Source organism: Rhinatrema bivittatum, chromosome 4 (genome assembly GCF_901001135.1).
Source record: "Rhinatrema bivittatum chromosome 4, aRhiBiv1.1, whole genome shotgun sequence".
Taxonomy (NCBI): Eukaryota; Metazoa; Chordata; class Amphibia; order Gymnophiona; family Rhinatrematidae; genus Rhinatrema; species Rhinatrema bivittatum.
Window position 1 is genome coordinate 328018086 of NC_042618.1, and position 19753 is coordinate 328037838.

The 19753-nt window shown below is 49.1% G+C and overlaps 1 protein-coding gene across 4 annotated transcripts in view; it reads left to right on the forward strand.

Annotated features, from left to right (window-relative positions):
• MYH10 (myosin heavy chain 10) overlaps positions 1 to 19753 on the forward strand; it is a 461218-nt gene that overhangs the window by 388055 nt on the left and 53410 nt on the right. For all 4 annotated transcript variants that reach the window (XM_029600341.1, XM_029600340.1, XM_029600342.1 and 1 more), the window contains one exon: positions 16537 to 16785. In XM_029600341.1, coding sequence (XP_029456201.1) covers positions 16537 to 16785 — 249 coding nt within the window. The remainder of the gene's footprint in view (positions 1 to 16536; positions 16786 to 19753) is intronic.

The window sequence follows — 19753 nt, forward strand, 5'->3', positions numbered from 1 at the left end:
TTTAATGCATGGTATAGGATACCTTCGCTGTAAAAGCCTTTCTTTAAGAAACTGTGCTTGTATCTTAAATTCATAATCAATAAAGCAAAGACGCTGAATCCTTAGGAATTGACTTGTTTTAAGTCTTAATGAACGCAGGTGAAAACTACTAAAATTTAGCAAATTGTGTTCTGTTGGCTTCTGGAAAATAGTCCTAAATTTATCACTATCCCTACTGATGTTGATGTCCAAAAATAGTAAAGTGGTCTGATTGTGTTCCATAGTAAATTTCAGATTACTAGCCAACATGTTAATCCATTAAAAAAAAAAAAAAAAAATCCACTAATTCCTGTAAAGGTTCTCCCAAATGACATCTATGTATTTCTCCACCATCTTATGTTTTTAAACCGATCTTATTAATAGAGATGCTCTTTTTTTGAAGGTGGAAACATATGTTGGCCATATATTTATTTATTTATTTATTTATTTATTAACTTTTATTTACCGACATTCGTGAAGCACATCATGCCGGTTTACAATGAACTCAGGTGGAAAATACAGTATAACAGTAACAATATTAATAATAATAATAAGTAACAATAACAGTTAACAATATGAGGGGATGAGAAGGGGAAGGGGACAAGGTAGAAGGAGGATGAAGTAAAAAACAAATTAAATAAGAATGGAGGGAAAACTATGTACAGATGAAAAAATGCATAGGAGTCAATAACTTAAGAAAAGATACCAGTAGCTTACGTACGGGTTTCATTAACTTAAGAGGGAAATAATGAAGAGTTGAGTGACTGCAGTATTAACTAGGCGATGGAATTCTCTCGGGAATTCGCTCGGAAAGAGATTATTTAAAGGAAATTGGATGGGTTGGGGTAAGTGGTAGACTAAAGGGAAGGGGGGCGGCCAGGAGGGAATTGTTTAAAAACACTATCATGGAAGCCCAGATAAAATCTATTCCCTAAGTTAATATGTCAATGAAAACCAAACTACTGCTAGCATGGCTAAATGATGCTTTGAAAGATGTTGTTAAAGCCAAAAAGCAGCTTTTAAATAATGGAAAGCAGGTCTAAATGAGAGAGCATGAGCACTAGTAAATTAGATGTAAATCATTAAGACAGACCAAGAGATTTTTTTTATATATAACTATAGGAAAAAAAGTTTAAAAAACAAGAATATACTTTGAATTAAGAAAACCAGTAGAAAGCATGATAATCTAGACTTAATTCATTTGCATGCAATATTATCAAGATGTGTAAAAAAAAAAAAAATCTCAAGTCTTAATCAAAACTTTCCATATGCAAACATTTAGAAATATATTCTAGCATACAAAGCAGTATACAGAGTATTCAGAATTAATACTTATCAGGCTTAGAATGATTACAAACTGAAGTGCAAGGAAAGAGACAATTTCATAAGAAATGATACATGGTAGAAACCATAATGATGGAATCCACTGTTATGTAAACAATCGGTAGCTAAGAAGTTACCAATACCACAATCATCCTAATTAAAGACCCATTTGCCAGGTATATAATTTTGTAAGAATAGGACCAGTGATTCTTGAGAGATAATGTATTGAAATTGTTTCCCATGGACAGATTACAGACTTTGCCCTCCATAAATTACTCACCAATTATGAAAGGGTACATAAGACGTCTTGCCCCCATCCCTTCCAAGAACGGACTTTCACAAGGTGTACTTCAGATCGATTTATCCATTTAGAAATGAAAAGGAGTTAGGAGACACGCACACACATACTTGACTATCTAATAAGCCCAAACCCACCTTTTATTAAGAAAATCTTTCAACTGACCTGACTTACAAAATATATATGTATTTCTTCCAATTTTAATATTCATTTACTTGGAAAACACAGAAGAAAGTGAGAAGAAACTTACTTCTTACCTGCTAATTTTCGTTCCTGTAGTACCAAGGATCAGTCCAGACGGGTTATGTCCCCCGTCCAGCAGATGGAGTCAGACAAGGCTTCGAAGGGTGCTGCTATAAGAACATGTGCACCCTCACTAGGAGCTCAGTATAGAGAATATCAAAGCCAAAAAGAAAAAAACGCATCAAGGCTGGATCAAGTGTAACTTACATGAAACAAATTCCAACTGAGGCAATGAAAGCCATAGAACTGAAACTTGCAGAGCAAAACCAACCAACAGGCTCGTGAGTTGAACTAATCTCCAGAAGACGAGCATAAACCATAACGACAAACAGCGTGCGGTGAGTGGATCGAGCAGGGAAGGAAGTACCCCAGAAGAGAGAACCCCATAATCGAGAGGTGGGCGTCTGGACTGATCCTTGGTACTACAGGATCGAAAATTAGCAGGTAAGAAGTAATTTTCTTTTCCCTGTACGTACCAGGATCAGTCCAGACGGTGGGATGTACCAAAGCTTCCCTACACCGGGTGGGCCCTTGAAAGCCCTGCTCGAATGACTTGGTCGCCAAAACATCCAGAGGCCGACGATGACGGCAAATGCAAACGGTAATGCCGAGCGAAGGTATGCAGAGACTTCCAGGTCGCCGCACGGCAGATCTCCTGGAAGGAGACGGACTGTACTTCAGCCCAGGATGCTGCCTGAGAACGGAGAGAGTGTGCCTTGATCCCCCGAGGAGGATGCCTACCCGCATCTAGGTATGCTGTAACTATGGCTTCCTTAAGCCATCTTGCAATTGTCGTCTTCGAAGCTTGGGAACCCTTCCTTGGTCCCGACCACAATACAAACAAGTGGTCAGAGACTCGAAATTCATTTGTGACCTCCAAATAGCGAAGAAGAACATGCTTGACATCTAGAGAACAAAGGTGACCCAATTCCCCCACCGGGAAGGCTGGAAGCTCGACCGTCTGATTCAGGTGGAAAGACGAGACGACTTTGGGTAGAAAGGAGGGCACTGTGCGTAGCGAAACCCCGGAGTCTGTGAACCGGAGATAGGGTTCTCTGCAGGAAAGCGCTTGAAGTTCCGAGATGCGGCGAGCGGAACTTATGGCCACCAGGAAGACAGTCTTGAGCGTGATATCCTTAATGGTGGCGTTTCGTTGGGGCTCGAAGGGGGGGCCCCGCCAGGGACCTGAGTACCAAGTTAAAGCTCCAGGAAGGGAACGGATCCCTGACCGGAGGCCGCAAATGTTTCGCCCCTTTAAGGAAACGGGCGATATCCGGCTGTCCCAAGAGAGATGAATGAGCAGCGTACTGAAGAAGCGAGCCCAGGGCAGTGACCTGAACTCTCAAGGAATTGTAGGAGAGTCCTTTATCCAAACTGTCTTGAAGGAATGCCAGAATCTGAGGGATGGAGGCCCTTGAGGTATGGGTATCATGCGCTGTGCACCAACCCTCAAAGACCTTCCAGACCCACACATAGGTAGCCGACGTCGAGGTTTTCCGTGCCCTGAGGAGAGTTGAGACTACTGCATCGGGGTATCCTTTGCGGCGGAGGCGGCACCATTCAAAAGCCAGGCCGCAAGACAGAAGCGTTCTGCCTGGTCAAAAAATACCGGTCCCTGATGAAGCAATCGCGGAAGATGGTCCAACCGTATCAGGCCATCCACTGCCAGATGGAGGAGATCTTCAAACCAAGGACGCCATGGCCACTCGGGGGCCACCAGAATGACGGGCCCCCGATGAAGTTCTGTTCTCCGAAGGACCTTGCCCACTAGGGGCCAGGGGGGAAAAACGTAGAGTAGAAAATGGTCCGGCCAGGGGAGCACTAGAGCGTCCACTCCTTCCGCACCGCGCTCTCGCCGGCAGTTGAAGAACCGAGTTGCTTTGGTGTTGAGGGAAGTCGCCATGAGGTCCAGACGTGGCATCCCCCAGCGATGACGAAGGAGATGCATGGCTTCGGAGAGGGACCACTCCCCGGGGTCCAGTTGCTGACGACTCACGTAGTCTGCCTGAATGTTGTCTACGCCCACGATGTGCGACGCTGCCAGGCGCGCTAGATGCTTCTCTGCCCACGACGTTAGGAAGGTGGCTTCGAGCGCCATGTGCCGGCTCTTTGTGCCTCCTTGGCAATTGATATATGCTACAGTCGTCGAGTTGTCCGATAGGACCCTCACCACTCGATTCCGTAGCAAGGGTAAGAAGTGCATGAGGGCCAGACGCACCGCCCTTGATTCCAGGCGATTTATCGGCCAAGCCGCTTGTTCCTTTGTCCACAGCCCCTGTGCTGAACTCCGGTGGCATACTGACCCCCCAGCCGGACAGGCTGGCATCGGTGGTGATCACCACCCAATCCGGTGTCTCTAGAGATACCCCTTGGGCCTGATGACGCGGCTCCAGCCACCAATGCAGGCTGTCCTTGACAGACAGAGGAAGCGGAAGCACCCACTGGTAATCCTGAGAGACTGGTTTCCAACGAGAGAGAAGGGACGCTTGCAGGAGGCGGAAGTGTGCAAAGGCCCATGGGACAAGATCGATCGTGGAGGCCATGGACCCCAGGACCTGCAGATAGTCCCAAGACGTGGGATCCGGTAACACAGAAAAACGCTGTACTTGGTCCCAGAGTGATTGAGCCTTGTCCGGACGTAGAAAGACCTTGCCCTGAAGCGTGTCGAAGTGCGCTCCCAAAAAATCCAAGTGTTGCGAAGGGGTGAGAGAGCTCTTGGCAAAATTCACCACCCAGCCCAGGGACCGTAGAAGGTGAACCACCCTGGAGACCGCCGACTGGCCCTGTGAGAAGGACTTCGCCCGGATGAGCCAGTCGTCCAGGTAGGGATGAACTAGGACCCCCTCCCGCCTCAGAGCAGCTGCAACCACCACCATGATTTTCGTGAATGTCTGCGGGGCGGTCGCTAGACCGAAGGGGAGAGCTTGGAACTGATAGTGCCGGTTCAAGATCTTGAAGCGGAGAAACCTGTAATGTGCCTTCAGAATGGGGATGTGGAGATAAGCCTCCGTCAGGTCGAGGGAGGCAAGGAATTCCCTTTGATGTACCGCAGCAATCACGGAGCGCAGGGTCTTCATGCGGAAACGGAGGACCCTTAGGGACTTGTTGATCTCCTTGAGATCCAGAATTGGGCGGAAGGAGCCATCCTTCTTGGGCACGACGAAGTAAACGGAATAATGGCCCGAGCCCACCTTTCCGAAGGGGATGGGCGCAATGGCCCCAAGGCTCAGGAGCCTGTCCAAGGTCTGTTGCACCGCCAGTCTCTTGAGGCTCGATCTGCAAGGCGAGAAGAGAAACCTGTCCCTCGGGTGGCGGGCAAACTCCAAACGTAGCCGTTCTTTAAGATGTCTAGGACCCACTGGTCCAAAGTGATGCGAGCCCACTCCTCGTAAAAGTGAAAAATTCGTCCTCCGATCCGCGGCATCGAGGAGTGGGCAGGCACGGCATTATTGAGTGGGCTTGGACGAGGCCCCCTGATCGTCCCCTCCCGAGCGGGCCTGGGACCGCGAAAGGGACGGGGCCAGGACACTGATCTGGAAGACGGGGTCCGGGGCCCCTGCTGCTAGTAGCTGCGGTAGCGACTCTGCGCCCGGGAGCGGGATCTGGAAGGAGTAAAAGTCCTGAAATTCCGCTGTCTGTCCTCTGGCAGCTTGTGGACTGAGTTCTCCCCCAGAGATTTGATGATCTGGTCGAGGTCTTCACTGAAGAGGAACTTGCCCTTGAAAGGAAGAGACCCAAGACTGGACTTGGAGGAGGTATCCGCCGACCGGTTGCGAAGCCATAGGAGGCGGCATGCTGAAACTGCGGAGACCATGGATCGCGCCAGGACACGGAACAAATCATACAAGGCTCTAGCCGGTCCGCCTGTCTTGCTTCCTCGGCTGGCAAATCCTGGGAAGTCAGTAGCTGTTGAACCCAGCGGAGGCTTACTGTCTGCACCAGGGAGCTGCAGATAGTGGCGCGCATCCCCAAAGCCGAGACCTCAAATACCCGCCTGAGGTAGACTTCCAGTTTCCTATCCTGAGTATCACGCAGGGCTGTGCCACCCGTCACTGGTATGGTCATCGTCTTGTCACCGCCGACACCGCCGAGTCCACCCTCGGGACCTTAATCAACTCCAGGAAATCCTCCGGGAGCGGATACAGTTTGTCCATGGCGCGTCCGACCCTAAGGGATGTCTCGGGAGTATCCCACTCCCGAGCTAACAATTGTAGAAAGGTGGGATGAGTGGGAAAAGGCCGGGAGCGAGGACGCAGACCGGCTAAGAGCAGGTCCCCCTTCCTGGCCGAAGAGGTGACAACTGGGACCGGGGGCGCTGGCAGCTCTGGTGGAGGGTCGAGGTCCAACTCCTGGAGGATCTGCGGGATAAGGTCCTCAAGCTCCTCCTTCCGAAAGATGCGTAGGACCCGCGGGTCATTGCACTCCAGTTGTGTCTCCGAGGTCGGGTCATCTGGAGGATACGGGGGATCTCCCCCCCCCCCCCCAGGATCCGGGGCAGATCACCCCCCCCCCCCAGCGAGAGGGGCGCAAAGTGGACCCAGGAAGCCCCGTGGGAGGGCTCCGCGCCCCCCCCCCCCCCCCACTGAGCCCGGGGTCCCCTGCAGAGCCTGGGCACCTTGGGGGGAGGCGGGCCCGGGCTGGGCGCCCTAGGAACCTCCAGGCGCTGTAAATAAGCATTGTGCATCAGCACAATGAACTCCGGGGAAAAAAGGTGGGGGGACCCCGGGGTGGGGGGGGGGGGAGATGGGTGACACATCCGGGGGACCCTGGGGTCCCAATCGGAGCGAGAATCGGTGGGCCTCCCCCATCAGAGTCCTCTCTTTCCTCCCCTGATGGCTGCTGTGGAGGATCGGAAGAAATCAAAATGGCTGCCGTTCCTGCCGATAGCGGCGAAGGGGCCGGCCCCCGGAGCGAGCTGAGCCGCGGCGAGAAGAGTGGTCCAGCAGCCCAGAGGTGCCCTCCCCACCAGGGAGGCACCCGGAACAGACCCCCTCCCGAGAGAGCCTCAACCCCAGCTCGCCGCAGGCAGAGCAGCAGGACGGCCGCAGCATGCAGACAGGCAGCCCGGGGGAGGGGGAGGGACAAGCCGCAGGGGGGGCCGGAGAGGAGCGAAAATGCCGCGGGAGAACGGGGAAGCACTCCTACACTCCCCCGGGTGCCCTCGGAACAGCAGGGGAATGCCTCTCCCTGCTGCAGCGGCCCCGGGGAATGAAACATTGCGGGGCTGCGGGGCAACCTGCGGCAGCGGGGGGGAAGAGGCTGACACCACCAGCTTTCCCCCAACAGGAGCAACTACAGCTGAAAAAGAAAACTTTACAAGGAAACAAAAATCAACACTTACCCCAGAGAGAGGGAGAGGGAGGGAGAGACTGAAAGCAGCCCTGCCTGCAAGCTCCGTGAGAGGAACTGTCCACCTTCCTCTTACTTTTTTTTTTTTCCAACAAAAACTTTCTGACAGCTCTAACTTTTACAAAACACCTTGAGCCAGCCTGAGGATAACAAACCAAATGAAAGAAAAAGAAAGATCCTTCATGGAGGGGAAGCACCAGGTTCCCTTACTCACATCTGCTGGAGTCAGAGATATACTGAGCTCCTAGTGAGGGTGCACATGTTCTTAAAGCAGCACCCTTCGAAGCCTTGTCTGCCTCCATCCGCTGGACAGGGGACATAACCCACCATCTGGACTGATCCTGGTACGTACAGGGAACTGCCATATAGGTAGAAGTAGTTGTCTGTGTGTTGTCTTAACATAAAAGAACCATACCTCATGGACAAGAAAAGAAACCTTTTAATAACATAAAAGAAATTAAAGTTCCTGTTTGTACCACAGATCAGCCTAGACAAGTGGGTTAATGCATCCCTAACAACAGATGGAGGCAAAGAACAAAACTTTCAGGCACTGCTACATAACTGAGAGTGCCACCTGCAGTGCTCAGTATTTCTCTGTCTCAGCAGATGGTAGAGGTGCAAACCTGCAGTCTGGACTTTATTTAAAAAATATATAGCAGTTTCTTAACTTCTTGGAAGAAGAGAATAAAGAGGAGGCTCCCCGAGGTGTTAGGTTCCTTTGTGAGCCATCCATTGGGTAGAGCAGGGCGAGCGGGGCATTGGTAATCCCTGTTCTGCCTCGGCCCTCTTCTTCCAGAGGGAGGGAAAGCCAGGGGTCCTGGTTCTTATGCCCTCTGAGGTCTCTCGCCCTCAGCTAGCAGCCAGGAGCAATGAGAAGCAAGGAAGTATTCTTTTTTGTTACTTTTCCCTTTGGTTGCTGCTCTGTTAAGTAGTTTAAAAAAAAAAAAGGCTGGGATGGCTTGGGTAGCTTTACTCCCACCAGTGATCGTGGCAGGGGGTGAGAGGGAATTTCACCAAGTCAGCAGTATCAGGAGGAGCGATGATGGAGCGAACAGCTATTAGGCTATTTTTAGCGCCAGCCACAGGAGCACACCTTCCACTCAGCAAGGGAAAGTGTGCAGGGCCGGTTCTTGGAGGCGATCGCGCCTCAATAAGTTCTCCTTGTATGCTGTCTGTGCCACTGGAGGGAAAGGGTCCTCCGTGGGAGGCACACTTAACAAGTGCTGCACCCAGCCATCTGATCCTGTTCAGGACCGAGGGGGGGGGGGGGAGGGTCAGAGAGGATGGTGGCCATAGTGGATAACACATTGAAATCATCAGTTCAGTGTGCTGCGGCAGTCAAAAAAGCAAACCATGTTGGGAATTATTAGAAAGGGAATGGTGAATAAAACGAAAATGTCATAATGCCTCTGTAGCGCTCCATGGTGAGACCGCACCTTGAATATTGTGTACAATTCTGGTCACCGCATCTCAAAAAAGTTATTATTGCGATGGAGAAGGTACAGAGAAGGGCTACCAAAATGATAAAGGGAATGGAACAGCTCCCCTATGAGGAAAGACTAAAGAGGTTAGGACTTTTCACCTTGGAGAAGAGACGGCTGACGGGGGATATGATAGAGATGTTTAAAATCATGAGAGGTCTAGAACGGGTAGATGTGAATCGGTTATTTACTCTTTTGGATAGTAGAAAGACTAGGGGGCACTCCATGAAGTTAGCATGGGGCACATTTAAAACTAATCTGAGAAAGTTCTTTTTCACTCAATGCACAATTAAATTCTGGAATTTGTTGCCAGAGTATGTGGTTAGTGCAGTTAGTATAGCTGTGTTTAAAAAAGGATTGGATAAGTTCTTGGAGGAGAAGTCCATTACCTGCTATTAAGTTCACTTAGAGAATAGCCACTGCCATTAGCAATGGTAACATGGAATAGACTTAGTTTTTGAGTACTTGCCAGGTTCTTATGGCCTGGATTGGCCACTGTTGGAAACAGGATGCTGGGCTTGATGGACCCTTATTCTGACCCAGTATGTCTGCTTGTAGAGCAGCAACTAGTGAGTTACTCTCCCTTTTGCCTCTGTCCGATATTTGTCACTGGCCGCAGCAGCATAGCACCTCCTACTCAGCGCGGGAGAGTGTGCAGGGCCTGTAGTTTAAAGCTATCATGCCCCAGTAAGGCCTCGTAGTGTGCTGTGCTGCGGGAGGCACGGAGGCCATAAGCTGCGCCCGTCCGTCTGATCCCGTCCAGGAGGTCCCAGGGGGGGATTGAAGGGGATGGTGGCCATGTTGACTGCACAGGGAGCAGTAGCTAGGGAGTTACTCTCCCTTCCCCCTCCGTCCTATTTTTGGTGCCAACCATGGTGACAGCACAGCGTCATCCGCTCAGCACAGGAACGTGGCAGGGCCTGTGGCTTGAGGTGTTCACACCTCAATAAGGTCTCATGATGAGCTGTCTGTGCCTCCTGTGGGAGAGGAACCTCTGTGGGAGGCATGGTTATCAAGCGGCGCACCTGGGCGTCTGGTTTCATTCTGGAGGGGTCAGAAGGGATGGGTGGACATTTTGAATGCCTGTGGAGCATCAGCTTGGAAGTTACTCTTCCCTCGTTCCCAGACCCCAGTGAAGTTTCATGCTAGGGAGGACTTGAAGGAACCAGAGGTCCTCAGTGGGCAAGGAATCCATTGAGTCTGAGGAGTTTTCCTCAAATTTTGCCCTTTTGCTCTATAGAAGTTTTAGTGCATAGAAGGAAGCATCAAATAAATGAGCAGCCTCACAGGGGTCCCATATCTCAGCTAAGATGCCAAAAGCAGACACGTCCACATAATCTGGGTGGATTCCTTGGATGTCTCGAGCTGGGACACCCGTCTGGTTCGTTTTTGGAGACTTTGGTTGTTTCCGGTGGGGATGGTCCCCAAGGGAGTCTGTCTCCAGGAGGGCCCACGAGAGGGGCCACAAGACCATCCAGGCATTGTTTCCTGCGGGAGTACCAGCTGGGGATGGTCCTGATACAGATGACATCCCTAATAAAGAGCTACTTCTTATCATTCCCCTTGTTCTAGGGGTACTGGGGACTGGAGTCATGCGTGAGAACCTGGGCAAGGAAGCCTATTCTGGAGGGCTCAAAGAAATGGAAGAAGCTCATTGCCCTTGAATGGGCTTCTTCTGAGGCTGGTCTGAAGGTGGCTATGACCTTAGCAAGCCGGTTTCCCTGGCTGGAGGAGTCCTTGGAACTCGGGAAGTTTTCCGAAGATGGATGTGGTGTGCCAGGGTCCAAGAGGGCAACCATTCTGGAGACAGGGCAACAGCACTGTAGGGTGTTCAGGATCAGGAGTTGGAGGTCCTTTTGAGGAGACTGTTTAGGGTATCAACCTTGTGTTTTCGGCCTGCAATTTGTGTTAGCTGAACGTGCAGACAACTAGGTTTAAGCACGTGTGCCCTGTGGGGCAGATGTCCTGTATGTTTTGGTGCGGCCGTCAGCCAGAAATATGGTTTCCATTATGGCGGCTCGGAGGATCCTGCGGATTTGTGGTTTTGAATGCAGCTTGGTAATCTCTCCTTCAAGGACAACCTGGTGGATCTGTGGTCTAAGATGCAGCTGTGTAATCTTCTTTTAAGGGAAGCAGCAGTTTGGTGTGATTCCAAAGGGAATAGATTGCTAGAGGACTAGGAGATTGTCTAGCAGACATTTCCACCACTGGTCCAGGTTAGAGACGTGTGGTGTTTTTAGGTCTGTCAGGTGGGCAGCAGTCCTTTCAAGGTTTCTAATTTTGGGTCCTTCCCTTAGGTTGGAGACAGTGCTGCACACATTCACAAAGGTAATGATAGTGGCAGAGACGGTCATGAAGGAACGTATCCTGGTGCACCCATACCTGGACAATTGGCTGGTATGGGCGAAGTCGGAAGTGAAGTGTTGGCGTTCAGTCCAGTGGGCCCTGCAACTCCTGGATTTGTTGGACTGGGTGATGAATCTGGCAAAGAGTCATTTGAAGCCGGCCCAGTCATTGGAATATCTGGGTGCACGTTCAGATACCCAGTTAGGGAAGGTGTTTTTGACTATGGAAAGGGTAGTCAAGTTGCAGAGTCAGATCCTTCGGCTGCTTTCTGTCTATTCTCAGGGTCTGGAATGACTTGCAGGTCCTGGATTCCATTGCTTCTATGCTGGAATTGTTTCCATGGGCCTTTGCTCACATGCGTCCTCTGCAGAGGAGACTCTTATCCTGTTGGAATCCACTTTCAAAGGAATTTCACCTTCCTTTGCCATTGCCAGAGGAGACCAGGTCGTCTTTCAATGTGGCGGTCTCAGCACAATCTGGTGAAAGGAATGGATCTGGAAGTGCCAGACTGTGTGGTGGTGACCACAAATGTCAACCTCTCTGGTTGGGCGATTTGTCAAGGAAAATCAGCACAGGGTCAGTAGTTGTAAAGGAGGTAACAGGTCCATCAGTCGGCTGAAAACCAGGGCAGTGTGCGAAGCCTGGTTGGCATTTCTCCTGCTCAGTTTGCGAAGCCTTGTTGGCATTTCTTCCACTCATTCAGGCCAAGTCAGTACAAGTGTTCTCGGACGATGTGACGACAGTGGTATACATCAAGCATCAGGGCGGATCGAAGAGTCGTCTAGTAGCACTGGTGGTGCAAGAACTGGTTGTTTGCGCAGAGAAACATCTGGTAAGAATAGCTGCTTCCCATTGGCTAGTGGACAACATTCAGGTGGACTTCCTCAGCAGACAGCATCAGGATCTGGGAGAGTGGAAATTGTTTGAGGCTTTCACCTTGATTCAGGCCAGGTGGGGGCAGACCAATAGTGGACCTTATGGCAACTCCAGGAAATGTGAAGATGGATCGATTTTTCAGTGGAAGAGGGAGGTCGAATCAGAGTGCATCGACACTCTCATTCAACCATGGCAGACACGCTATATGTGTTTCAAATGTGGCTTCTCACAGGTCGAGTGCCGCGGTGCTTCAAGCTTCACCCAGACAGGATAATTCTGGTGGCATCTGAGTGGTCGTGCTGGCCGTGGTTTCCAGATCTTTTTCGTCTAGCAGTGGACGGTACCATCTGTCAGGGTTGTCACGGCAGGGATCCATATTTTCAGACCGGGAGGATCGATTCTGTCTAGTGGCTAGGCTTTTGAGAGGCAATGATTGCAATTTTGCTTTGGGCAAGGAGGCCTTCCACGTCATTGACTTATGTCAGTGTGGAAAGTGTTTGAATCATGGTGTCTGTGGAACAATGTGCAACCTTTGAAGGTGGACGTTCCACAGATTCTGGCCTTTTGCAAAGCGGCTTGGCTAAGGGTTTGGCCTATAATTCCCTTCAGGTTCAGGTGGCAGCCTTAGGGTCTCTTCGAGAGAGGATGCATGGAAGACTGTTAGTGTCTCATCTGGATGCGGTTTGTTTCCTCAAGGGGCAAACCATCTGTGATCTCTGGTCCTGAAGATTTGTCCAACATGGAATCTTAATATGGTTCTTTAGATGCTGTGTGGTCCCCCCTTTCAACCAGTTAGGAAGACTTCTTTAAAGGACTTAACCCTGAAGGCTGTTTTGGTTGTACAGGGACCCTTGCCTGCGCTTTTCAGAGGAGGGGGTTTTCTTTACATATGGTTCTTTCCTTTTTGGCCTAAGGTGGTTTCTTCCTTTCACCTTAACCAGGTGATTGAGCTACCAGCCTTTCCGAATTTGTCACCGGATGCTCCTATGGCGAGGGAGCTTCACTTATTGAAGATGCAGCAAATTCTTTTATGATATCTTAAAGTGACAAATGTCTTTCAATCTGTTTGTACTTCAGTGGATCAAAGAAGGGAAATAAGGCTTCCAAGAGCACTATTGCACGATGGTTAAAAGAGGCAATAGCTTTGGCTTACATCTGTAAGGGCCGGTTGGTGCCAGAGGTGTTGAGAGCGCATTCCACTAGGGCGCAGGCAAGCTCATGGGCGGCGTGTCATCTGCTTTCTACGCAGGAGATTTGTCGTGCAGCAATGTGGTCTTCTCTTCACACTTTTACCAAACATTACCGCTTGGATGTGCAGGTGCTGGAGGAGGCGTCTTTTGGGGAAAGTGTGTTGCGCACGGGTCTTTTGGGGTCCCACCCAGAGTAGAGGGGCTTGGGTATATCCCACTTGTCTGGACTGATCCGGGGTACAAACAGGAAAGGAAATTTGGTTCGTACCTGCTAATTTTTGTTCCTGAAGTACCACGGATCAGAGACCCATCCCCATTTTGCGAAAGACTTCCTCACTTCTGGATGTTACTGAGCTGATATGTAATATGTTTGGATTAATGAGAGATGTACATAGTTTAGTATGTGCTTTGTGTTAAATCAAGGAGGCCAACTTAAGGCTCTGTTTGCCCAAGCTTTATTGGGGTTTAAGTTACACATCTTGGCTTGGGTATAGGTCAGTACTGAGGGGACTGCAGGTGGCACTCTCAGTTGTGTAGGAGTGCCTCAAAGCTTTATTCTCTGCCTCCATCTGCTGGTAAGGATGCATAAACCCACTTGTCTGGACTGATCCATGGTACTTCAGGAACAAAAATTAGCAGGTAAGTACCAATTTTCCTGTCCAGTTGCAATCATGTTATAGAGCAAAAGAATCCAATAAACTAGTTCAATCCATATCCAGTTTATTTGTTATGCTAAGATAATCATTGAAATTCATATTGGCATGTCCTCTTCCAGGATTTCAGTTAAATTTAGATGCTATGCAAAGAAATGTCCAGCTTCACACTTCTCTCCCCTGTTGATCTTTCCTTGCTAGAGGAAAATATTCCTTTGTAATAGGAGATACAATCTCTTCAAGAATTTCCAGAAAGTATCTACTGAGTATTCCTTCAGGGGGTTACCATTGCAGATTGAACAATTTATTCCTCATCAAAACAGCTTTTCTGATTTTACAAAGCCTCCACTTCTGATGCACTGTTATTTTATTCTTAAGACAGCTTTGCAGTTTTGTATTCCCACAATCTGCTGGTTTAAATTATCCAGTTTGTTCCCTCTTCCACCTAAGTACTTATTTCATTGGACCTAAACTTGTAATTCATCAGTTATACCAAGTACTCTGTCCATCCTATGTGAAAGTGACTATTCCATGGAGGTAATGGCAGCCTAGAGAATCCAGGGACACCACCTGAAATTGTTAGATCACTCTTTAGTTCTCCTGCCTCCTCTTCAGTTTACTTGTCCATGATCACACATGAGTCCAGTGCTGCCATCAATAGTCTCTGGATTTCTTCCTCTCAACCAGTGACTTTGTTGTAACTCAACTTGATCGAACCACTAACGGATCTGGGTCCAATTCTGACACCCTATTACTCCCACAGCAAATGAAGAGCTACCAGAACAGACGTCCACCACCAGTTGGGCATTAAATGTTCTTCACCCACAACTGCATTGGCATTCAAATGTGTAACTCCATGCAGCATCACTGAGCTGTTATAAAGTTCAGGATTTATTGAAATCGCCATCTCACCACTGGCAAATACTCTGCCATCAAGCCTAGATCCCAATTGTTCACCCTCCAAAGACCAGGCAATGAAACTGTTGAGTCACCTGAGTTAAAAGGAGATTAGTTATAGGGATGTGAATCGTGTCCTCGATCGTCTTAACGATCGATTTCGGCTGGGAGGGGGAGGGAATCGTATTGTTGCCGTTTGGGGGGGTAAAATATCGTGAAAAATCGTGAAAAATCGTTAAAAAATCGAAAAATCGAAAAATCGAAAAACCGGCACATTAAAACCCCCTAAAACCCACCCCCAACCCTTTAAATTAAATCCCCCACCCCCCCAAATAACTTAAATAACCTGCGGGTCCAGCGGCGGTCCGGAACGGCAGCGGTCCGGAACGGGCTCCTGCTCCTGCATCTTGTCGTCTTCGGCCGGCGCCATTTTCCAAAATGGCGCCGAAAAATGGCGGCGGCCATAGACGAAAAAGATTGGACGGCAGGAGGTCCTTCCGGACCCCCGCTGGACTTTTGGCAAGTCTCGTGGGGGTCAGGAGGCCCCCCACAAGCTGGCCAAAAGTTCCTGGAGGTCCAGCGGGGGTCAGGGAGCGATTTCCCGCCGCGAATCGTTTTCGTACGGAAAATGGCGCCGGCAGGAGATCGACTGCAGGAGGTCGTTCAGCGAGGCGCCGGAACCCTCGCTGAACGACCTCCTGCAGTCGATCTCCTGCCGGCGCCATTTTCCGTACGAAAACGATTCGCGGCTCACGATTCTAACGATTTATAACGATAAATCGTTAGAATCTGTATTGTATTGTGTTCCATAACGGTTTAAGACGATATTAAAATTATCGGACGATAATTTTAATCGTCCTAAAACGATTCACATCCCTAATTAGTTATGCACTTTAGGTAAGCCCAGTGTTTCCCCTTACACTTACCCATAACTATAAAAAGTATGGAGAGAACCAAGCACTCATAATTGAGCTCCTTCTAACAGACTACCAACAACTTGATGCCTTCTTGGATCTCCCTAGGCAAAGAGAATTTCAGAAACTTGCCAGACAGGCAAAAACTTTTAGAACTACATTTTAAAAAAAAGTCTGGGAAGCCATACCATTAGATGACCAGGCTGGGGTTTAAAAGGGGCATCCGAAAAGGATAAGGCAGTAACAGAAAAACTAAGTTAGTTCTGATCTTCAGTGATGATATTTAACTTAATGAAGGTATAGAAAAGATTTTAAATAAATAAATAGGGAGATACCCTCATTGGAACTTCTTTGTAGATTCAGAGGAAATGAAAAGGGTGCCATAGAAAATTTTCAGGCGAAATAGTAGAAAACCACCAGGGCCTGATGGTATTTGCTGTAGAGTTCTGAAGGAATTCAAATGTGAAATACCAAGTCTACTACTGTGCTACTTAATATTTCTGTAACTTTACTAGGAATTCCCAGATACGTAGAACACAATCTAGTTTGGAGAGACAAACAAGGCAAATAATTTTCTAGAAATCACTTAACTATTACAGGAAAACATGATTAACTTCAGAGGACCAAGATCAGGAATTCACAATCATGACTGGCCCAGAAAAAGAACTAAATAAAGCAAAGGCCCGAGTTGATATTAACATTACCCAAATAGCAACTAGACTAGAGGGAAAAGCTGCAGGAAGCCACTGACACAGAATGCTAGAGGTCTAATGTCCACTGGTCTGATCCAATATGGTACATCATATGTTCTTATTTTAAATGAATTTGTTTTTTAGTTAATCCATAGTATGAGAAGTGTTTAAAAGCTATTATCCCTTGTATTGTGTTCTGGTTTGTTCTCTTAGAAGCTAACATCTAATCCTGTTTATTTTTTAACGTACATTACAGCTACTTGATTCCAAGAAGAAAGTGGATGATGATGTGGGGACGATTGAAGGGCTGGAGGAGGCCAAGAAGAAATTGCTGAAGGATATGGAAGTTATGAACCAGAAACTAGAGGAGAAGGCCTTGGCCTATGACAAGCTTGAAAAGACAAAGAACCGCTTGCAGCAAGAACTGGATGACCTAATGGTGGATCTAGATCACCAGCGCCAAATTGTCTCAAACCTGGAGAAGAAGCAGAAGAAATTTGATCAGGTATTTTAAGACAGGATTTCCCCTCCCCTTCCCATATTAAGACTATTTTCATTTTTTATTACAAAGTCCCTAGTTAGGTAAAATATTCTGCAGAGTATTCAGTGGGTAGAAGGAAGCAACCTCGGTCCTACAACGAACATAACTTGCTTGACTGATCTATTCTTGTAAGGGTTACTTTCTGAAATATCAAACTTTTCACCGTCCTTTTCAAGTTTTCGTATAAATTCACCGATCATGGGTCCCTCTCGGTTCTTTCTAGTTTCCCCAGTTAGGTTTATCGGCAGTTCAATAAGTCTCTCTTCACTTCCGTTCCCCTTCCCATGGCAGCGGTACCTCGGTGCCTGCCTCAACCGCCCACTGTGAGTCTTTTGTTTTTACCCTTTTTCTTTTATTCGTCATGGCCTTGACCGGTTTCCATTGGTGCCCCCAGTGTCTGAGGACTATGTCCATCACGGACCCTCACAAGGTGTGTGTTCTCTGCCTGGGGGCATTGCACGATGTCCGGGGTTGCAGCATGTGCACCCAGATGACCCCTAAGGACATCATGTTCGGCTCAGTAAGGTGGAGAAAATCTTTGCGTCAAAGTCCGAGGCATTGGAACCAATGGACCTGGGAGCCGCAACAATAAACAGAGTCATCAGCAGGGCCATCTGCTCTGTCGACACTGTCGGCGGATAGGGGCCCCGGGGATCGGACACTGTCTGTCTCTTCCAAGTCGAGGATGGGTTCATCGTCATTGACATCTGCACTGGGGAAAGACCGGGCCAAGCATCATGGGAAGCCAAGGAAGCATTGGCATCGGTCTCCCTCAAAGCAAGGTGCTGGGCTCAGGAAGGTGCTGGCTCCTGCTGTGATGCACCAAGAAGTGTCCAACTTCCATCGATGCCAGGGGTCCACAACGATCTCCACCTGTCCCTGTGCCAGTTGCTGATCCACCTCGTGGCTCTGAGGAAGATCTGGCCACCCCTCGTGCCTCTGTCTGTTTTGGCATCAGCAACTTTCAAGGAGGAGTTGGAGCACAGGGTCCAGCAGGCATTGCAGGGCATCGAACCGCTCGCTCTGCTGGACCCGCTGTTGGAACAGCTCAACGGTGCTTATTGATGTGTTACCAACCCAGTTGGTGTTGGTTCCTGATAATCCATTGATGCCTGGCGGGCCACTGATGATTCCCTCAACCAAATACGATGCTTGTTGCCAGTTCCTCCAAGGAGGAAGCACCAAGACCTGCAGTCACCCGTCCAGCTTTGCCAGGGCGGCACCAGTGCCACTGATGCCCATACCTCTGGACAAAGGCCAAGCACCCAGGGGCCCCATCCCCTGTAGACTACGGTGAAGATGAGGCCCTGTATAAATCCTGGGGGGATGAAACTGCAGACTTCGACTCGGAGGGTCTCCCTTTGGAACTGTCTCCTCCAGAGGACCTGACCTTCACAAATCTTGTATGGGAAATGGCGGAGGCCATCTCTTTTCAGTTAATGATTGAGGAGGATGCCAGGCATGAGATGTTAGATATCCTCCAGTTTGTGGAGGCCCCTAAAGAGATCCTGGCGGTCCCTGTGCACAAGATCTTTAGGGAGTTGCTGCTGAGAATATGGGAGTGCCCCCTCACACTACCTCCAGTTAACAGGAAGGCGGATGGGGTTTACCTCATCCAACAGGTTACTGGATTCGAGAAGCGTCAACTGTCACACCAATTGATAGTGGTCGAATCCACTCTCAAGAAGGCCAAGCACTCTTGGACCCATCCCTCAGCGCCCCCGGGCAAGGATCATAGAGCAGTGGATGCTTTTGGAAGAAAAGTGTTCCAAGCGGTCATGCTTATTGCCCGCATTGCCTCTTACCCGCTCTACATGAGCCAATACTCTCGCAACCTCTGAAAGCAGGTGCAAGAGGTGGCCAAGCAACTGCTTGAGCAGCAGCAAGACCCCCTCTTGTCACTGGTGCGACAAGGTCTGGAGTGTGGAAAACACAAGGTTTGTTCTATCTGCAATGTTTTTGAGATAGCAGTGAGAGTCTCTGCAGCAGGAATCTGTGCCCGCAGAATGGTTTGTCTGTGGGCCTCTGATCTCCGACCAGAGGTACAGAAAAGACTTGCTGATCTGCTGTGCACAGGAGAGAATCTCTTTGGGGGTAAGATGAGGGGGACAGTGGCCCAATTGCGGGATCACCATGAGACCCTCCAACAGCTGTCTGCCAGCACTTCAGACCCGCCCTAATCAGCTAGGAGGTCTGAAAGGCAGGGTCAGAGGAAGTCTTTCTACTGCCAGAGGAAGTACTGTCCTCCGGCCCCTCATTCCTGTTCGCAGAGGGTGAGCTCACAGGACTGTTCCAGGCAACAGAGCTCCCAAGCCCCAGCTGGTTCCCCAGCCAAATCCTGGGATAGGGATTTGACTGGATCATACGGAGTATAAGCCAGCGAAATGCACCCGATATGCTGAACCCCCCCAGTCGGGGGCAGGCTACGGTTCTTTGCAGATTGGTGACCCTGTATAACATTGGACCAGTGGGTCTTGTCCATTGTCTGTTAAAGGTACCAATTAAACCCATTGGGTGTCCCGACAAATTTCCCCCGTACCTGTTTTGGAGGCCAATAGCATATCAGGAGGTACAATGTTTTGGGGCTCTGTGCCCTCTTAACAGCCAGAGCGGTCAAGCCTGTCACACCAGGACAAAGAGGGCAGGGATTCTACTCCCGCTACTTCCTGTTTCCAAAGAGAACAGGGGGACACCGTCCCATCCTAGACCTAAGGGCTTTGAACAGGTTTCTCAAAAAATAAAGGTTCGATGGTTTCCCTAGGCACCCTGATTCCCCTCCTGAAAAAAGGGGACTAGCTATTATCCCTTGATTTAAAGGATTCATACGCTCACATCGAGATCTTCCTGGTCACAGGAAGTATCTTAGATTTGTGGTGGGAAAACAGCACTTCCAGTACAGATTGTTGCCATTCGGACTAGTGTCAGCCCCATG